Source organism: Lissotriton vulgaris, chromosome 5 (assembly GCF_964263255.1).
Source record: "Lissotriton vulgaris chromosome 5, aLisVul1.2, whole genome shotgun sequence".
Lineage (NCBI taxonomy): Eukaryota > Metazoa > Chordata > Amphibia > Caudata > Salamandridae > Lissotriton > Lissotriton vulgaris.
In genome coordinates this window covers 1,044,039,556-1,044,057,918 of record NC_141693.1, presented here as the reverse complement: position 1 = coordinate 1,044,057,918, position 18,363 = coordinate 1,044,039,556, and the positions used below count along the sequence as shown (strand labels likewise).

Below are 18,363 nucleotides of genomic sequence, written 5' to 3'. Positions count from 1 at the left end.
GGTCTATCTTGTTACCTGTAGTTGAAAGTGAGCCTACACGTGGCTGCGGGTTTCCTGCTTTAGATTGAGGGAGACTGACAGGTGGTGGCCGCTGGGGTCTATTCCCTAGTGTACTCTGTGCTCCTGCCGGATTGACTGCTGCTGGCACATTTTTCCCCTGTTCAGCTTGGGTGGACCTTATTTCTTTTAGTATAATGCTAGTATCTCCAGCAGCCTTTTGCTGCGCGGAGATAAGCCCCCCAAGCCTGTCTACTTCTTTTACAAGGGAATCGATTTTTTCCACTAGTGGTTTGAGAGCCTCCTCTATCTTCATCCCCAGGCTGGTCTCCATAATTGAGATTAAGGCAGTAAACTGCTCATTAGTAATGTTAACACTGGCATTCTGCTTTGGGGGGCCTGAGTCAACTCCCGTGAACACAAAGGGATTGTTAGCTGCTGCCCAGATGTTATCAGTAGTGTGGCTAGGGTTTGCTACCGCTGAATTGCTAGTTGGTTGTCCCCCTTTACGTAATGCCGTCTTTCTACACTGCCTTAATGGCCTCTTCTTGGGGGATACCCCCTCGCTCGCTTCACTATTTATATCGGGTTGCTCCCTCTCTCCTGAATGTACCATTGCCACAACGTTTACAGAGTTGGGTGTTAGTGTCAGCATACATGTTGATGGACTCGCTGGTAACGGGTCGGGTGCCCTCAGAGAGGGCATTTCCGAATTGGACAAACTAGCCCTGATAGTGGCCTCTGTGTCTTGTGCAACAATCAGGGGATCATCCTGTAAACATACTATGGTATCTCCTTTCCCTAATGAGGCACGTCGATCGCTATTTATCTGGGCGACCTTTTTTACCATATAGTTATCAATGGCACTCTGTCCCAGTGGCATATTGCCTACTTTAGCCTTTGACATTGAGTTTGTAAAAAGAATGACACACTATAATAAGATAGACCGTGCCTACCCAGACCGAGCAGCGTTTCTGGCCCAGACCAGACTCCTCGGGCCTCTGAGGGCCACAGAGGGCCCGCCCTTGTCCCGGGCTTCTCCCGGCGCTGCCCGCGCGCGTCCCGCGATGCGGGAGGCGTTCCAAGTTCTTTAAGCGCCTCCGGGCGCGTGCAGAGCGTCAGGGTTGGACGCCTCCCCCGGGGCTTCTGGGGAGTGTAGTTCGCCTGGTTGAACTACCTGGCGGCGGGTCCTGCCGTTTCCCTCACGGCGCTGGCGGTAGGGAGCTGGTGCCGTTGCCCTCATGGCGCGGTGATTGCCTGGTGTCTCTGCTTGCCCCCAGGAGCGTTCGCCGCTCCAAGTTCTTTAAGCGCCTCCGGGCGCGTGCAGAGCGTCAGGGTTGGACGCCTCCCCCGGGGCTTCTGGGGAGTGTAGTTCGCCTGGTTGAACTACCTGGCGGCGGGTCCTGCCGTTTCCCTCACGGCGCTGGCGGTAGGGAGCTGGTGCCGTTGCCCTCACGGCGCGGTGATTGCCTGGTGTCTCTGCTTGCTTGACATGTCAGTCGTGTCATCACACTTATTGTTTTGTAACCATATTGCACAGCATTGAGGGGAAATTACCCCATTGTACGGCATTACAAAAAGCCAGTGACCAAGCTGATGGATCTCAGTCACAGAGCCGAGGCATATTGATTTTGCCAGTGCTTAAGAGCTGCAAATACACATTATGTACTAGCTTAAGTGATTGGCAAGAGTTAAAAATACAATAGATGCTGCAAATATGGTGATCTTTGAGTTGCATTGAATATATTGTTGCACAAAAGTAAACAGTTATTTGTACATTCCAATAGTGGGTGATTCAAGTATTGAGATTTTTTTAACTTCAAGAAATTCAGTTGACTCCGGGTCAGGGCCACTTGGACTACGTGATAATTGTAGTGAATGTGCGCAGACCTGCGGATCCTACTGTACAATAGTAGTTTGTAAAGCAAATTCTTTGACCCACCGCTTGATCTGATGTCTGTCTAAAACGAAGTTTTTGTTTATTTATTTGTTGCATCCATACTGCCAAAATCTTTCATTAAAATGTTTGTAATTAGTGGCAATAAGCCCTTTGTGTTTGAGGCACACATGTTCCTGTGGCTGCTCTGGTGCATTGTTTTAGAGGCTACTCGTGTTCCTCTGGCTGCTCTGCTGTCTTGTAAGACTGCTGCATTGTTTTTTGATGCCACACATGCTGCTCTGCTGTCTTGTAAGTCTGGTGCATTGTTTTAGAGGCTACTCGTGTTCCTCTGGCTGCTCTGCTGTCTTGTAAGACTGCTGCATTGTTTTTTGATGCCACACATGCTGCTCTGCCGTCTTATAAGCCTGGTGCATTGTTTTTTGAGGCTACACATGTTCCCCTGGCTTCTCTGCCCTCTCCCTGCCTGTTGTCGTATCCCGGTGGCAGCAGGCAGCAGGCAAGAGCGTGCACTGCGTCCCCGAAGTAACAGCCCTAAAGCAAGCAAGAAGTACGCCCCCCTCCCACCAATCCCTGTTAGGTAGTGGAAACTGTCCAAACTGGGGTGCAGACAGCCCCTCTCACCTTTCGGCCTGGTACCACTGCACCAGCCGCACTACTTCCCTACTGACCGTTCTCCACTTCAGCCCCGTCTAAATTACAATTCCTGCTTGTGACCCTTTTGCCTGCTTGTGCTTGTTTTCGTGACCCTGTTGCCTGCTTGTGCCTCCGTGTGCCCCTGTTGCCTGCTTGTGCCTCCGTGTGCCCCTGTTGCCTGCTTGTGCCTCCGTTTTCGTGCCCCTGTCGCCTGCTTGTGCCTCAGTTTTCGTGCCCCTGTTGCCTGCTTGTGCCTCAGTTTTTGTGCCCCTGTTGCCTGCTTGTGCCTCAGTTTTCGTGCCCCTGTTGCCTGCTTGTGCTTCAGTTTTGTGCTTGTGCCTCAGTTTTCGTGCCCCTGTTGCCTGCTTGTACCTCCGTGTGCCCCTGTTGCCTGCTTGTACCTCCGTGTGCCCCTGTTGCCTGCTTGTGCCTCTGTGTGCCCCTGTTGCCTGCTTGTGCCTCCGTTTTCGTGCCCCTGTCGCCTGCTTGTGCCTCAGTTTTCGTGCCCCTGTTGCCTGCTTGTGCCTCAGTTTTTGTGCCCCTGTTGCCTGCTTGTGCCTCAGTTTTCGTGCCCCTGTTGCCTGCTTGTGCCTCAGTTTTCGTGCCCCTGTTGCCTGCTCGTGCCTCCGTGTGCCCCTGTTGCCTGCTTGTACCTCCGTGTGCCCCTGTTGCCTGCTTGTACCTCCGTGTGCCCCTGTTGCCTGCTTGTGCCTCCGTGTGCCCCTGTTGCCTGCTTGTGCCTCCGTTTTCGTGCCCCTGTTGCCTGCTTGTGCTTCCGTGTGCCCCTGTTGCCTGCTTTTGCCTCCGTGTGCCCCTGTTGCCTGCTTGTGCCTCCGTGTGCCCCTGTTGCCTGCTTGTGCTGTGTGGGTGTGTGTGGGAGGCTCTGTGTGGGTGTGTGGGGAGCTCTGTGTGGCTGTGTGTGTGGGGAGCTTTGTGTGGCTGTGTGTGTGTGGGGGGCTCTTTGTGGCTGTGTGTGTAGGGGGCTGTGTGTGTGGGGGGCTCGGTGTGTGTGTGTGGGGGCTCTGTGTGTGTTTGTGTGTGTCATTTGCGAGAGATAAAGCTAGTGGCATTGTAAATGACAATGCCATTTATTTATGTTTAAAAAAAACATAAATAAAAATAATGTCAAGAGCAATGCCAATAGCTCTAACTTTAGCAAAGGCAAAACCTTTGCATTGTAAATGCTTGTTTATCAACTGCTGCTATGTCATAGCAATGGGTAAAGATATTCAGACACTGAAGTAAACGACAGAGGCGCTCTATGAGAGCCATACAGAACAAGGTTATACACGATTTTGGCACCAAACCTTCCAAAACAGCCCAACTAATAAATAGTCATATGCAACACAATAGCGATTTCCGCTATGTGCCCTTATAACCTGTTTCACATAAAACAAGGTAATAGTTGTCATGTGTGAAAACAACTACATAGACTAATTCACGAAATTATGGCAAAAGACAAGGCATACACGTATGGGTGTCAAAACAACTGATCAAGGAACACAACTAATAGCATGGATACCAAGCTTACTCAACTCACCACTATGTAACATATTCACAGCTTAGCAGGCAATGGCTTCCATAGTCTGGAAAATGTATTGAATGTCTGTGCCATCTGGGAACCATCTGGGGTGCAAGGGGCCCTGAAGGTGTGATGACACGGTAGGGCATCTCGCATTTGAATAGCAGGATTGTGTGAAATCCGCAGTGGCCAGAAGAAGCTCTGAATATTCTGGCTCTTGCAGATTTATTAACATGCCTACTCGTACGCATCGGTTTCATCGCAGAGCATTTATTGTTTACAAAGAGAATTGCTAGCTAATTCTTTTGCTCCAAGAGCTATAGCCTACTCCCTAAAGAGGTGGGATTGACAGGTTGCCTACACAATTCTTAAATGTGCACCTTATCGCTAGTAACCATGATTATAAAAGCTCCTTAGAACACAAAGTGGAGTTAAAGCCACAATTACTGCCTCGAGTCGCGTGACGGTCACTCTCATGCTGGGAGAACCGCGGAAAGACTGTTGGAGACCGATGAGTGCTCAATCAGCGGAGCCGGTTTTCCGACCCCTCTCCAGCCTCTGAATGCCGGGAAGTAGAAGGCTGCGAGATCCGGAGGAAGCGCCGAAAGAGCGTCGAAAATGCCGAAAACGCTCGAGGTGAGCTGGGAAAAAACTTCTGCAGCCGATGCTAGCGGTCACTAGCGGTTACTCCCTCATACCTGTTGTTTGTTGTCCGCGTGCTGCCGCTGAAGGTACACGGTGTGCGCAATACGCTGGAGCTGAAGGGGAGGCAGTCTGTTTGCACAAGGCGCTAACACTGACGCTGCTACAGCTGTGATCTGTGTCTGTTCTTGTTTGGCTTGATCCCCTAGTCGGGAAGGATTAATGGACTTAAAGACTCGGAGACTCAAAAGACATTTACGGTTTTACATTCTATTGAGCATCTATTAGCCTTTCTGCAGTGGGGGCGATTTTGTCTTTAATTTCCCGGGACACCTGAGAGGCACCCAGTGATGTTTACGAGCTTATACTAGTAAAGACTATAAGGGACTACTGGGTCCAGCACCCATGAGTCCTATGAGCCAGTGCTCCAGAGAGCGCGGTCCTAGCATGCACTGCAGTCCCTGAGTGGCGGAGAGGAGCTAAAAACACACCCGTGGCGACTCCCTGTTCAGAGTCTAAAAGCGGTCTTTCAATACAACTCTTAAGCTGCCCACCTGTGCTCTTTGGTGGGTCCAGTATCAGTCAACCAGCCACGGTCTCTTACGCACGCCGAGAGCCTGAAGCTAACAAGTCAACAAATCAACAACACAGCAGATGTAGTCGCAGTGAGAGTGGCCGATTCCCACTGCCGCGCTGGGAGTGTACGTTTTGCTTCTGGATCGACGCCTTACTGTCTGCTGTTTTTCTCCGCTTTTGCCTACATCACAGCCAAGCGGGGGTCATCACAGCTGTCTTCCCCCGCTTCCTACTGCCTTGTTGCCTCTTCTGTCATACGGCCTACTACTTATTGATTCACGAAGATGGCGGCAAGAGCTAGTGGCAAGCAAGCTAACACGGCAAGAGAGCTTTTAAAGTCTGCCACATCACCGACGGCGGCCGTATCCGCACTTGTGGCTAAAGGGGAAAAAAAGGGCAGGAGAAAGGCACAGCAAAGAAATGCCTTAAAAATTAAAGCTATGGAAGCGGCAGAGAAAACTAGACAAAACAAACACAATACCTCAACTAAATCTGTGGAGGAGGATGAAGAACTTGGAGAAGAAGATGAAGATGCGGAGACATTATCTGATCTATCGGCGGAGTTGAGTCTGCTGGCTGTTGAAGACAAGAATGAGGGTGATGGGGAGGATAAGGTGGACAATACAGGCAAAACTGATAAAATTGGTAGGAGCGTGAATAAAGGGACAGAGAGTCAACTAAGCTCTAAGCAATACCCTCTCTTTTCCAAACCGTCAGTCCAGCAGGGGCGACTCACGAGCACCCCAAATCGGGAGGAGACGAACAGAGCCAGGGAGCGAGAAGAGAACAGAGAAGAAGTGGTTGTGTCAAAAGCGGCACCGCCAGTGGCAATGGGGGTGGTAGAGGCAGTGGCAGAGGCGGTGCCAAATGCCACTCTGGCCACCCTGACCATCCTAACTCAGTCACCGCAGCTCCAGGCTCCCTTGACTCAGCCTACACCTCAACTCCGCCCCCAACCCCATCCTCATCCTCAGCTCAGTCCTGCTAAGAATACAAAGGCAGCCCAACATGTAGAAGAAGCACCAGCAGAAGCACCAGCTGTGAAAACTCTTTCTTCACTAACCATTCCATCTTCAATAGACCCGGCAGGTTCAGGTTCATCAAAAGAGAATTCAGTAGAGGAGATATTGCTAACTATTCTTCAGGAAATAAGGGACCTTAAAATCTCCCAAGCACATGAAATATCACAACTCCATATCAGGCTTACAAAGACGGAGGAACACTTCGGAAATCTCCCCAAAAGAGTCTTGGAGGCAGAAATTCGGGTTTCAACCCTGGAAGACACTTTGACTGCCATGCAAAGAGACCTTCATGCAGCAAATAAAGATAAATCTCAAGTGGAGGCAAAACAGCAGGACTTAGAAAATTATAACAGGCGGTCCAACATACGACTAATGGGCATTTCCGAAGGTCTGGAAGGTGCTGATGTGGTAAAATGGTCGGAGTCACTTTAAAAAAAGGCTATACCGGAACTGCAAGGCGACCTAACAATCACAAGAGTGCATAGAGTCCCCGCGCATAGGCCCAATAACCTGAAATATCCGCGTACCATACCGTTGAACTTCTCTGACTATAGGGTTAAAGAGAACATTTTGAACACGGAATTTTCACGAAGATCTTTCAATGCAGGTGAAGCAAAAAACTCCAGGATCTTCTCTGATATGTCAGCGGCATCGGCTCACAGGCGTAGGGATTTTGTTAAGATGATTGACTCCTTTAAGGCTAAGGGCGCTCAAGCAATGATCGTACAGCAGTCCAAGTTAAAGGTGCTAGCTAAGGGGAGATTTTTTATATTTACAGATATACAAGAAGCTCAGTCATTCAAGGAGGGTCTCTCTGCATAGCCAGGTTTGAGATAATTGAAATTTAGTAGAAACTGAAGATTTTATATATAGTCTTTGCGATTAAAAAGGGGCGGGCGCAAGACAACTCAGGAAGCGCACAGAGATGCAGCAAAATGGCATCCACAAAAAAGAAAAGAAAACAGCCTGGGACGGAAGTGAGTCACTGGGGGTTTCTGTCCCCTCTAGGGGGTAAAGGAAGGCAGGTTGATGAAGGGGGTGCAGCGGGGGGGGGAAAGAGAGTTCATATGTAGGAAGTTACATGGTCAATTGGCTGTACAGCTACGGTATGGGAGAAGTTTTCAGTATTTGTTCTTTACACGTTATGGCACTTTTTCTGTTCTCGAAGGCATTTGTAATTTATGCTGGTGGTCTTATTAATTGCCCTAATCGGAGCACTTTTGCACTTTTTGCACTTTAAGGCACTCTGCCTCTGCCATATATTCGAAGCCGATGAAGTTTGCACATGGTTGCTGAGTTTGCACATTTATAAATCCCTGGGTAAAGGAATTTATATTCCTCAAAATAAATTATGAGCTTAGGCTTATACACTTTGATGCGCTTTGAAAATTGTCCAAGATACATACTAATTGCACTTTAAATGATGACTTTGCACAATTTCTGCTCCTTTCTCTTTTTTGGAGGGTAGGTTTGAGTATTTTGCACAAAGGAGGTTGTCTTAAACCCTATGATTCTTATACTTTTAGCATTTTAACTTTGCATACATTGTTCGTACTAATTTGCGTATTTTGTGCATCGATAGCTGCCTACTCTATATGCCGACACAAGATTGGTTTACACGAATTTCTTCACAATGTCTGCTCTGTAGGAGTATTCAGTTTGCATGAAAGATTTGTACATTTATGAGAAATAAGCGGAACGTTTTGTCTTTTAATGCACATGGGTTGAATAATGTTCGTTAAAAAAACACAATAGAATGTTGGTTAAAAAATCTCTGTCCAGATGTTATTTTTATGCAAGAAACTCATCATAGAACCCTGGCCGATAAAATCCTAAAGGGCTGGACAGGCTATAGAGTTTTGTCAGTGGCTGGACTGGCGCAGAGGGGGGTAAGCATTCTAGTAGGGAAACATGTAGGGCTCCTAGTGGAAGGGTCACATACACACCACAGCGGCAGATGGGCATTTGTGTATGGCAAATTAAATCAGGTAAACCGGTTATAGATGACCCTCCCCCTATTCTGCAACTAAAACAAGCGCTAACGGGGATACCAGGGCAAATAATATGGGGGGGGGGCGATTTTAATTGTTTACAAAATCCTATAATTGATTCATCCAAAAAAGATCGACACCAGAATAAGCCCCAAGTAGGCATTGCTTTACAGAGTTGCAAAACAGATTTGGATATTTTTGATTGTTGGCGTTCCCAAAATCCATCCAAACGCGAATATTCTTGCTATTCTGCAAAATACAATTCAGACTCTAGGTTGGACTTCTTTTTAACATCCCATGGTCTAGAAGTTCGCAATTATAAACATCTACCTAACGCATTTTCACACCGTGCACTACTTAAAATGGAAATAATTATAGGAAACCAGGAAAAAGAGGGACCTAGAAGATGGTATTTTAATGAAATGAACCTCGCAGAACCACAATGGTGTACAGAAAATAAGGAGGCGATAGAGGAATTTTTCAATCTGAATAGAGGGTCTACTACAATTAATGTGATTTGGGACGTGTTCAAGGCCACATTGAGGGGAATAATTACCTCCAAAGAAATACCTAAACAGAGGGAAAAAAGGGAGGAGAAAATTAATTTACAGATAAATCTTGCGCATGCAAACCAAAAACATTATAGAGTCAGATCTTTTATTACTCGGCAGAAGGTAGCAGAGGCAAAAAAAAAATGAGGGAATTCTAAAACGACTTGGGTGATACAGCTAGTAGTCTTTACACACAAAAGCTCTATGAAAGAGAGTGAATACAGAGGTAGACTCCTAGCATGGCAAGCTAAAGAAAACCAAGTCCGCAATAGGATAGATCGCCTTTTTGACCCGGACTACTACATATATAGGAGAGATGTTCTTAAAGCACTATGAGAGAGCCTATCAGACTAGTGAAGGGGCTGCGAGTGAAACAATTTTTGAGTTTTTAGGTGCACTTCAAATTCCCAAATTAGGAAACAACTATAAAAAATTTTTAGTGGAGGAGTTCACAAAGGCAGAAGTAGATCTTGTAATCAGCTCCCTCCCTAGCGGCAAAGCCACTGGTGAGGATAGTGTTCCTGCAGAATTAAAAAAAAAATTCGATGGCACCATCCGTAAAGAGTTCCTGTTATTAGCTAATTATTTATTACAAGGAGGTCTGCCACCGGAATCCTTCCGCACTGCAGTTGTAGTCAGTATTTTGAAAAAAGGAAAAGATAAGGAAAATATGAACTCCTATAGACCAATAAGTCTTTTAAATACAGACTACAACATTTTTTCGAAACTCCTGGCGAATGGACTTAACAAAATAGTAGGAGGACTTGTCGGACCAGACCAGTGCGGTTTTATAGCAGGGAGACACCTTCACACCAATACAAAATTTTTATTAGAGGCACTGGATTTTTTTTAAGGTTAATGAAGTGGAAGCACAGATTTGGCTTTTAGATGCCGAAAAGGCTTTTGACTTCGTGTCATGGACTGTCTTTTTCGATTTTGCACAGCTTTCATTTCCCGATTGATTTTATCTCTCTCTTGAAACAACTATATGAGAATTCTAGGGCACAGATTATTATTAATAATATAAATGTTGGGACATGTCATATTAACAGAGGCACGCGCCAAGGCTGCCCCCTATCTCCAATTTTATTCGCCTTATTTATTGAGCCCCTGGCGATTGGGATTAGGGGGAAAATGGACGGAACAGTACCAGTGGCCGGAATGACGAATATAAAACTTTGTGCCGATGATATTGTCCTTTTTTTAAACCCAAAGCCTACCAGTCAAGTGGAAATTTTAAAAATCTTCTCGGATTTCCAAAAACTGGGAGGCTATAAGATAAATACGGATAGAACAGAAATCATTTTATGCAATTGCACGGTAGACACTTTATTAACGCAATTTAGGCAGATATATAATACTCTTCCGAAAAGATATTTGGGAATTTATATTTCAGAAAACCCGGAAGATCTTTACCCGCTAAATTATATACCTCTACTGAAAAGGGTTGGCTCACAATTAGATCGATGGAACCAATTGCCTTTATCTGTAATGGGTCGTGCCGCCTTAATTTGCATGTCTATTCTACCACTCTTTAATTTCCTTTTTAGTGCAGCTCCTTGTGCAATTCAGGTTTCATTTTTTAAGAAAGTGGATGCTATGTTTTCTTCCTTTTTATGGGCAAATAAGACTTCGACATTAGCACTAAGCACTTGGAACTTCCCGACCGCACAGGGAGGGTTGTCTGTTCCAAATATTAGAGATTATTATCATGCTACTTTTGCACATCATAGTTTTAGGTTTTTGTACACAGAAAATCATGAAGCAGATCATTTTTTAATGAGGAAGATGTTGATTGAGCTCAAAATCAATGACCCAGTAAGAATCACGAAAGACCCAAAGAAGGTACGCTACAAGTCTATACAGTGGCTATTTAAGCAAAAAAAACAGCTCCTGAAATATTATGACATTTGTAGAATAAATAGCCCAACTAGTTTAATGAATTTAATCATAGGAGAGATGGGTACCCTGGATAAAAACATTCTGAGACTCTGGAAGGATGATGGCTTTGAAAAAATTAAGGATTTTTTAATAGGGAGTAGATGGAAATCTTGGGAGGAAATCGAAAGGGAGATTCAGCAGTCTAATATAATCCTGCAATGGTCCTTTATTAGCCTACATGCTGAACTAAGAGAGCTGGATATAGGTAATTTATTTGAAAAAATTACATATAACTGAAGCGCTAAATAGTGCGACGCAGAGGAAGATTGGCACTTAGATAAAAAAACTTAATGAAGATAGCTCAGTCGTATTATATAATAAGGCTAGAGACAGATGGAGAAAGAGAGCAGACATTGAGATTAGCAAACTAACATGGGATAAAGTTAACAAATTTAATAAGTCCATTTTCCGAGGTGCCAATTTTAAATGAATGCAATTTTTCACCAAATGGTTAATTTATAGAACACCCTCGTTTCTTCACAATATATATCCTCAAGTGGAGGATAAGTGTTTTCGTTGCCAAGAAAAGGGAACCTGGAAACATATAATATGGGAATGTACCAAAATACAGGACTATTGGAAAGACATAGGAAAATATCTCAGTAATATATTCAATGTGACAAATACTTTTAATGAATTAATTGCAGTCTTTGGCTGCGCCCCTAGTTCCACTCCGCATGATGAGTCCTTGTTTATAGCATCGCTGGTAGCAAGATCACTTATTCTGCAATTGTGGAAAACGGATAAAGTACCTACTCTTAATGCATGGAAGGCAAAAATATTGACGATTCAGGGAAGGGAAAAAAATACGCATTAAGATCAGGGGCCCTTAGAAAATACGATAAATACTGGAGTGGGTTGAAATGCTAGTTATTGATTGTTAACTTCTTCCTCTTTTTTAGGTATATATTTTCTTGGAATGTATTGATAAATGCTTTTATTATTAATATATTACTCTGTGCACATTGCACTTTAAAAGAATATCTTCTCCTAGAATTTGAATTTGTATTGGCATTATTATGGTATACTGTCAGCCTGTCTATCTTTGGATAATGTATTTTGCACTTTAAAAAATACCGATATGAAAATTGACATGTAATGATTACGTATCCTTTTTTCTTTTTTCTTTTTATGATCTCTCAATAAAAATATAAAAAAATAAAAAAACAATTACTGCCTCGACTCAAGCAACAAAAAACTGCAAATTTAGTAAACAAATAAAAAAAATCCATGTATTCAAATTTGACCTATTGGATACACTTAAGGCAGACTGGAAAAAACGATCATAGCACAAAAGGGGCGCCTGCTAAGTATTACTGAATATCAAAAAAGCAGTGGCACAGAGGAGTTAATATGGGTGCGAATACAAGCAATAACATGTTCTGGCAAAATCCAAAAGCCTGGTGTTGCTCCCAAACTTTTGGATTTGTCAATGCTTGTTTTATTTTAACAAGGTTTTTAAAGAATGTAATATTGTGGGAGCTGGTGGCTCTCGCCACTATAAAGAAATAATTGCCTAAAAGCAAGAATATTTTTGATTTCAGAAAGCCCAGATTACCGTAGTAGTCCTTGTCACTGAAGGGAGCTACTTAGTGGTAATTGTGCTCCTTGTGAAAGAGCCATCACAGAGCTGTATGAAATAGTGGGTGGGAAAAAAATATGTATGGCACAACCACAGACAAATGGATGTAGAGCGCTGATTGAAGCTCTTATACATAAGAATATTATGAAATCATCTTAATAAAACTCAAATGTCCCTTGCAGTTTAGAAACATGGACATAACTGTGGTGGAGTGCGTCCCTCTATCTCCTGCGTCCTTCTGCCAGAAGTGTTCTGTAGTGTTTTATTTGTGCATTTATGAGTTTGTGACGTTGTACTACGTACTACTGGAGTATTTTTTCACATTCTCATAAACGCCTTTTGGTATTGGCCCGTATCCCTCAATTTTCAGATCACGATTAGTAAAAGTGCAAAAGGGCATAGTCCCTTCTATTTGTACCATTAGTATAAGAATATTACCATTTTAGATGATTTGGGGTTATTTCACATACTCTTAAATGCCCTTGTGAAATAGCCCCTAAGTGAATAAGGTGAAAGCCAGGGGAGTGAGCCTTTCCACTCAGTTTCAGTTAAACTTGACACTTCACCCACGTTTTCTAGGATGGTTCATATATTATTTTCTTTATTCTTCAAAGGAGTCATAAGATGTTTATTATAAGTAGGCCCTAGTAACAAACAATTAAAAAAGCACTTGAAGAATTCTGAATTTTAGCTGGCTGTGCTCTTTGCTGGTTAGGTTCCCTATAACCCATTTGGGTGCCACTCACATTAACTTGCCACGCTCGCTTTGGCCCACACAAACAGTACATTGTGATTTTTGGTTACCTAGAACAGTAGACAATAGTTGAAAGTATGCAGGCAGACGTGCCCTTTCTTACCAGGTGGTCTTTTCTCTGGAGTACTTGATGCCTGGCACTTTTCCCATCCGCCTCACCATCATCCGCAACCGGCTGTTCCCGGTCAGGACTTTAACCGCACTTCCCATAGTGATGCTCTCCAGGCTGACCCCATTGACCTCTGTGATCTTGTCCCCCACGCACAGACCAGCGAACTCTGCAATGTTAAGTTAAACATTTTTAAGAGTTAATTTGAAAACCAAGGTTTTGCAATTAGTATGTAAAAGAAAAGCAATTAATATGGTTTATTTAACATTTTATATAAGAAAAGAAATACAGGCAACAAAGTGCTCTATAAAAAAAAATATTTAAATTTTGTAAACACAAAATAATCAGCCCCCCCCTCGCCATCATCACCAATTGAGCGTTCAGTTCCGCTATCTTCCCAGTATCCTGGAAGCACACCAAAGTCAAACCACTTCTGAAGAAACCCACAGGTTTTGCAGGGTCATACCTGAACTTTTTGCCTTTCTACTATATTTTGTCTGACCTGTTGTTGGCTATTTTATGACTCTGGGCACGTTACCACTGCTGATCAGTGCTAAAGTGCATATGCTCTCCCTATTGTAAATGAATATATTAATTAGTGATTCCATGATTGACTATTTGGTTTACTTGTCAGACCCTAGTACAGTGCACTGAGTGTGCCCAGGGCGTGTAAATCCAAATGCTGCTGGTGGGCTTGCAGCACTGGTTGTGCCACCCACAGAAGCGGCCTGGTAAAATGTGTCTAAGGTCTGCCATTGCAGAGCCTGCGTGCAGTCTTGTACTGTCATGGTGACTGGGCAAGTGCACCCACTTGCCAGTCCCTGGACCTTGCCTTGTCTTCATATCAGACACCCCTATGGTAGGCCCATGGGCAGGATGCATTGTAAGTATAAGGTAGGACAAGCCCTGATGTGTGTGGCATGTCCTAATAGTGAATTACAGCCATTTTCGTTTTTCACTATTGCAAGGCTACCTGTTCTCCATAGGCCAGAATCGGCTGTTAGATTATTACATGTTTATAATCCTAACAGACTCAGAGAACATGGTAGAAATTCGAGTTTAGTATGCCTGGACTCAGAATAATAAAATACATCTTTTATTGAAGTTGGTTTTAAAATTCTGTGTTTGAAAATACCACTTTTAGAAAGTAGGTATTTTCTTGCCTAACCTTTCAAGCCTGCCTCTGCTAGGTTGTGTATTCCTTTGTCTGGGGTTGTGAGTGACAAGGCTGGGGGATTCCAGGAGACAGGCTGGGGCAGCCTGGTGGTGAATAGAGAGATCTGCATCTAGATGGGAGTGAGGAGTTGCACCTGGGACCTGAATAGGGCTGGGTCTTCACTCTACAATGGCGGCTCCACTCCCTGTGGTGTGTCTGTTGTCTCTGTCCTGCACACTGAAAGAAGAGAAGGAAGACTGTCAACAAAGTGCTCCAGGACTGTACCTGCCTTCCACAATGCTGGCTCCACCTCCTGTGTGGCGTCTGATGAGCATGCCCTGCGCTATGAAAGGAAAGGAGAAGTCTGGTAAAGAGAGTGCTTCAGAACTGGCTTGAACTGGGCACAGGCCCCTCTCCCCTCAGAGAACAAAGGATTTTGGGGTAAAAATATTGGGACCCTGATCCCAAGAAATTAGATCACTTCTGGAATTACAAGACGAAACCTCTGCTGAGGAGAAGGAACCTGAAGAAACTGAGGAGAGACTATTCCCAAGCTGAAGTGCTGCCTGGGGGATTGGCCTGCAGTGGTTGCCTGACTGCCAAAGAGAGGAGAAAGGACTTTGTGGACTTTACTTTCAACATGTGCAAAGATCTCCAAGGGCTTGGAAGAGAGCTTGCCCCCTGACAGAAGTCCCAGGACCAGTGGACTTCACCAGCCTTTGTGAATTGCTGCTGGAAACGCTGTTTCAGTGGCTACAGAGACAGGAAGCTGTGACTGACTCTTACGTCCAGCCCTGTGTCCTGTAGGCACCGCATCAAGCAACGTGCGCCTCGAACAATGTAAGCTCTCAGCTCACCGACTCCGTCCTGACGCCGTCACCGAGCCGTAGCCTGCACCGCGACTGGAAGGACACCGCAACATGCAACGCCTCGCTACACCGACTCGTACTGGTCTGATCAACGCGGTTACTGCTGCTGACTTTGAGTCCTGTGACCGCACCGGAGTTGGGCACCGCCTCGCATGCTTTGTGACGCACCGCCCAACTCGCACCGCTGTCGGGACTGATCGACGCCAGCTCCCGAACTCCGGCTCTGTCGCAGCACCGAACCGCTGTCTCGCCCTGCAACGCAAGCCTTGGATCCACCAATTCTGTCAACAGGCTGCTGCCTGCACCACATCGAGGGACAACGCGTCCTGCAACGCTTCCTTTCTGCACCTCGACGAACACCGGAACCGGCTCGCACATTCGTGCCGGCCGCCTCAAGTAAAAGGTACTGTGACTGAGTCTGTCGACATTTGAGTGGGCCTGTACCGACGCGGTTCCGCTGGATTTGCTAGACTCTGTGTTATTTTCAACAGCGCTGTAGCCGGACCAGGCTACCGACTCGCACAGAACCTTGATTTAAGCCTTTTAACCAGAACTCTTGATCTCTAATAGTATTGTGGATTCTTTTTGTCGTTTAAGGGTCTTGTGGTAACTCTATATCAAATATACTTATTTTTTATATAAAATCTTGTGTGGTGTCCATGTGTAGTGTTGTCACTGGGTTACTGTATGTGGTCACAAATGCTTAACTTACAATGCCTCTGAGATAAAGCCTTGCTGCTCGTGCCACGCTACAAAAGGGGTGAGCAGGGGTTATTTTTGGAGTGTAATCCCCTTATCCTGACTGGAGGAGAGGGTCCCTATTTGTCACAAGTACCTAACCTGTGCCAACTAGAGACCCCTAATTCTAACAGGACACATCAGACCTCAAGAACTACTGCCCCATCTCACTCCTCCCCTTTCCGGCCAAGGTTCTGGAGTAGGCCATCAGCCACCAATTCACAGACTACCTGGAATACAACCACCTGCTCAACCACTCCCAGACCGGTTTCTGCTCAAACCACAGCACTGAAACTGCTCTTATAGTTGCCACGCATGACGTCGAAACCATTCTTGACCGCAGTGAATCAGCAGCCCTGATCCTCCTCGACCTACTAGCGGCCTTCAACACAGTCTCCCACCACCTCCTCATCAAAAGACTTCACCGCATCGGCATCCATGGCAACGCCCTCAAGCTACCATCCTCTTTCCTCACTGGGCTCACTCAGAGACTCCACCTCCCACCGTACATACGTCCCCAAAAGCATCATCTGCGGCGTACCCTGGGGCTCCTCACTCAGCCCCACACTGTTCTACATGATGCCACTAGCACACATCGCCCCCAGCCACAGCCTCAATTTTATCTCCTACGCAGATGACACCCAGCTCATACTCTCCCTCAGCAAAGACACGGACACCACCAGAGCAAACTTCAAGAACGCCGTGAATGACGTTGTCAACTGGATGAAAGCCAACTGCCTCAAACTCAACTCAGACGAAACCGGAGTTCTCCTCTTCGGAAGACCCCCCTTCCATGGGACAACTCCTGGTGGCCTTGGACCAGCCCCCACCACCAGCTGCAGTTTGTGCAGGTAAGAGCAGTGGGACGGTGGGGACGGGTGGGGGGATTTTGACAGACGACTACGAGGGACAATTAATTATTTATTTATTTGTAAGCGCACTACTTACCCGTGAGGGTCTCAAGGTGCTGGAGAGGGAGGGGTGTGGGCACCAGCTCTGTTTAGTTAAAGATGTTCAGGGAGGGTGTGAGTCTGATGTTGATCGGGAGCTCATTCCAGGTTCGGGCCGCAATGTAGGAGAAGGCTCTTCCGCCTGCTCTTGCTCTGTGGATACGAGGGATTTCGGCGAGGGCGGCGGATTGGAGGTTTCTTTTGGGTATGTGGAAGGAGATTATTTTGTTGAGGTATTGGGGTTCTGTGTTGTGGAGGCTTTTGTAGTCGTGCGTGATTATCTTGAAAGTGACTTTCTTCTCAATGGGGAGCCAGTGGAGGCTTCGAAGGTGTTGGGTGATGTTTTCTTGTTGAGGAATGCTGAGTACGAGTCTTGCTGCAGTGTTCTGTATGGACTGGAGCTTCTGAAGCAGAGACTTGTTGATCCCGGTGTAGAGGGCGTTTCAGTAGTCGAATCTGCTGGTGTTGGTCTTTCTTGATTCAGGGAGATCCATTTGAAGGTCTTTCAGAGGTTGCGGAGGGTGTTGAAACAGCAGGAGGCATCGGAGTTGACCTGTCAGGTCATGGAGAGGGAGGAGTTGAGTACGATGCTGAGGTTCTGGGCGTGGTCGATGGGGGTGGGAGTTTCTGCCGAGGACGGTGGGCCACCAGGTGATGTCCCAGGGCAAGGGGGAGTGGCCGAGGATGAGGACCTCTGTCTTCTCTAAGTTGAGTTTCAGACAGCTGCTGTTCATCCAGGATGCAATGTCCTTCATTCCATCCTGGAAGCTGAGTCCTGTTGTGCTGGGGTCCTGATGATGGCAGCGAGGGGGGCTTTGTAGATATTGAAGAGCGTGGGGCTGAGCGATGATCTTTGGAGTACTCCGCAGTTGATTTCTGTGGGCCCGGAGAGGAAGGAAGGTACTCTGATACTTTGGGTTCTACCGGTGAGGAATGAGCAGATCCAGCCAAGGGCCATTCCTTGTATGCCGGTGGCGTGGAGTATGGCGGTGAGTGTGCGGTGGGAGACGGTGTCGAAGGCAAAACAACACAGGACCAGAATACCTGAACAACTGCCTGACTTTCTACCATTCACCTGCCGTCAGACAAAGCAGAGCATAAGTGATTTGAAGGCAGGACACTTCTTAAAATCATGAGAACTCATAGGCAACTAGATAACTCTTGTGACAAGTACTGTAGCAAGTATTACCGAATCAGATGGGCAGTGAGGGTGACTGCAGGTTCATGCACTAGACCAGAAACTGCAGGTGTAGAAGAGTTCACTACACTTACACTATGTGGCTCAGTACAACAAATGTGCTTGTAGCTCCTGGCAGCCATGTGGAACTGTCAGCCCACTGTCTCTCTGGTGTTCAACAGCCTAAAATGAAGCCACAGGTGGGTGAGGAGGTGCAACCATGACAAATGCGGAGTTACAAATGGTCACCAGG

The 18,363-nt window shown here is 46.0% G+C and overlaps 1 protein-coding gene across 1 annotated transcript in view; it reads right to left on the bottom strand.

Annotated features, from left to right (window-relative positions):
- PDZD7 (PDZ domain containing 7) overlaps window positions 1–18,363 on the bottom strand; it is a 721,728-nt gene that overhangs the window by 536,874 nt on the left and 166,491 nt on the right. Inside the window, exon 4 of the mRNA XM_086922676.1 lies at window positions 13,215–13,389. Within this exon, the coding sequence (XP_086778802.1) occupies window positions 13,215–13,389 (175 nt within the window). The remainder of the gene's footprint in view (window positions 1–13,214; window positions 13,390–18,363) is intronic.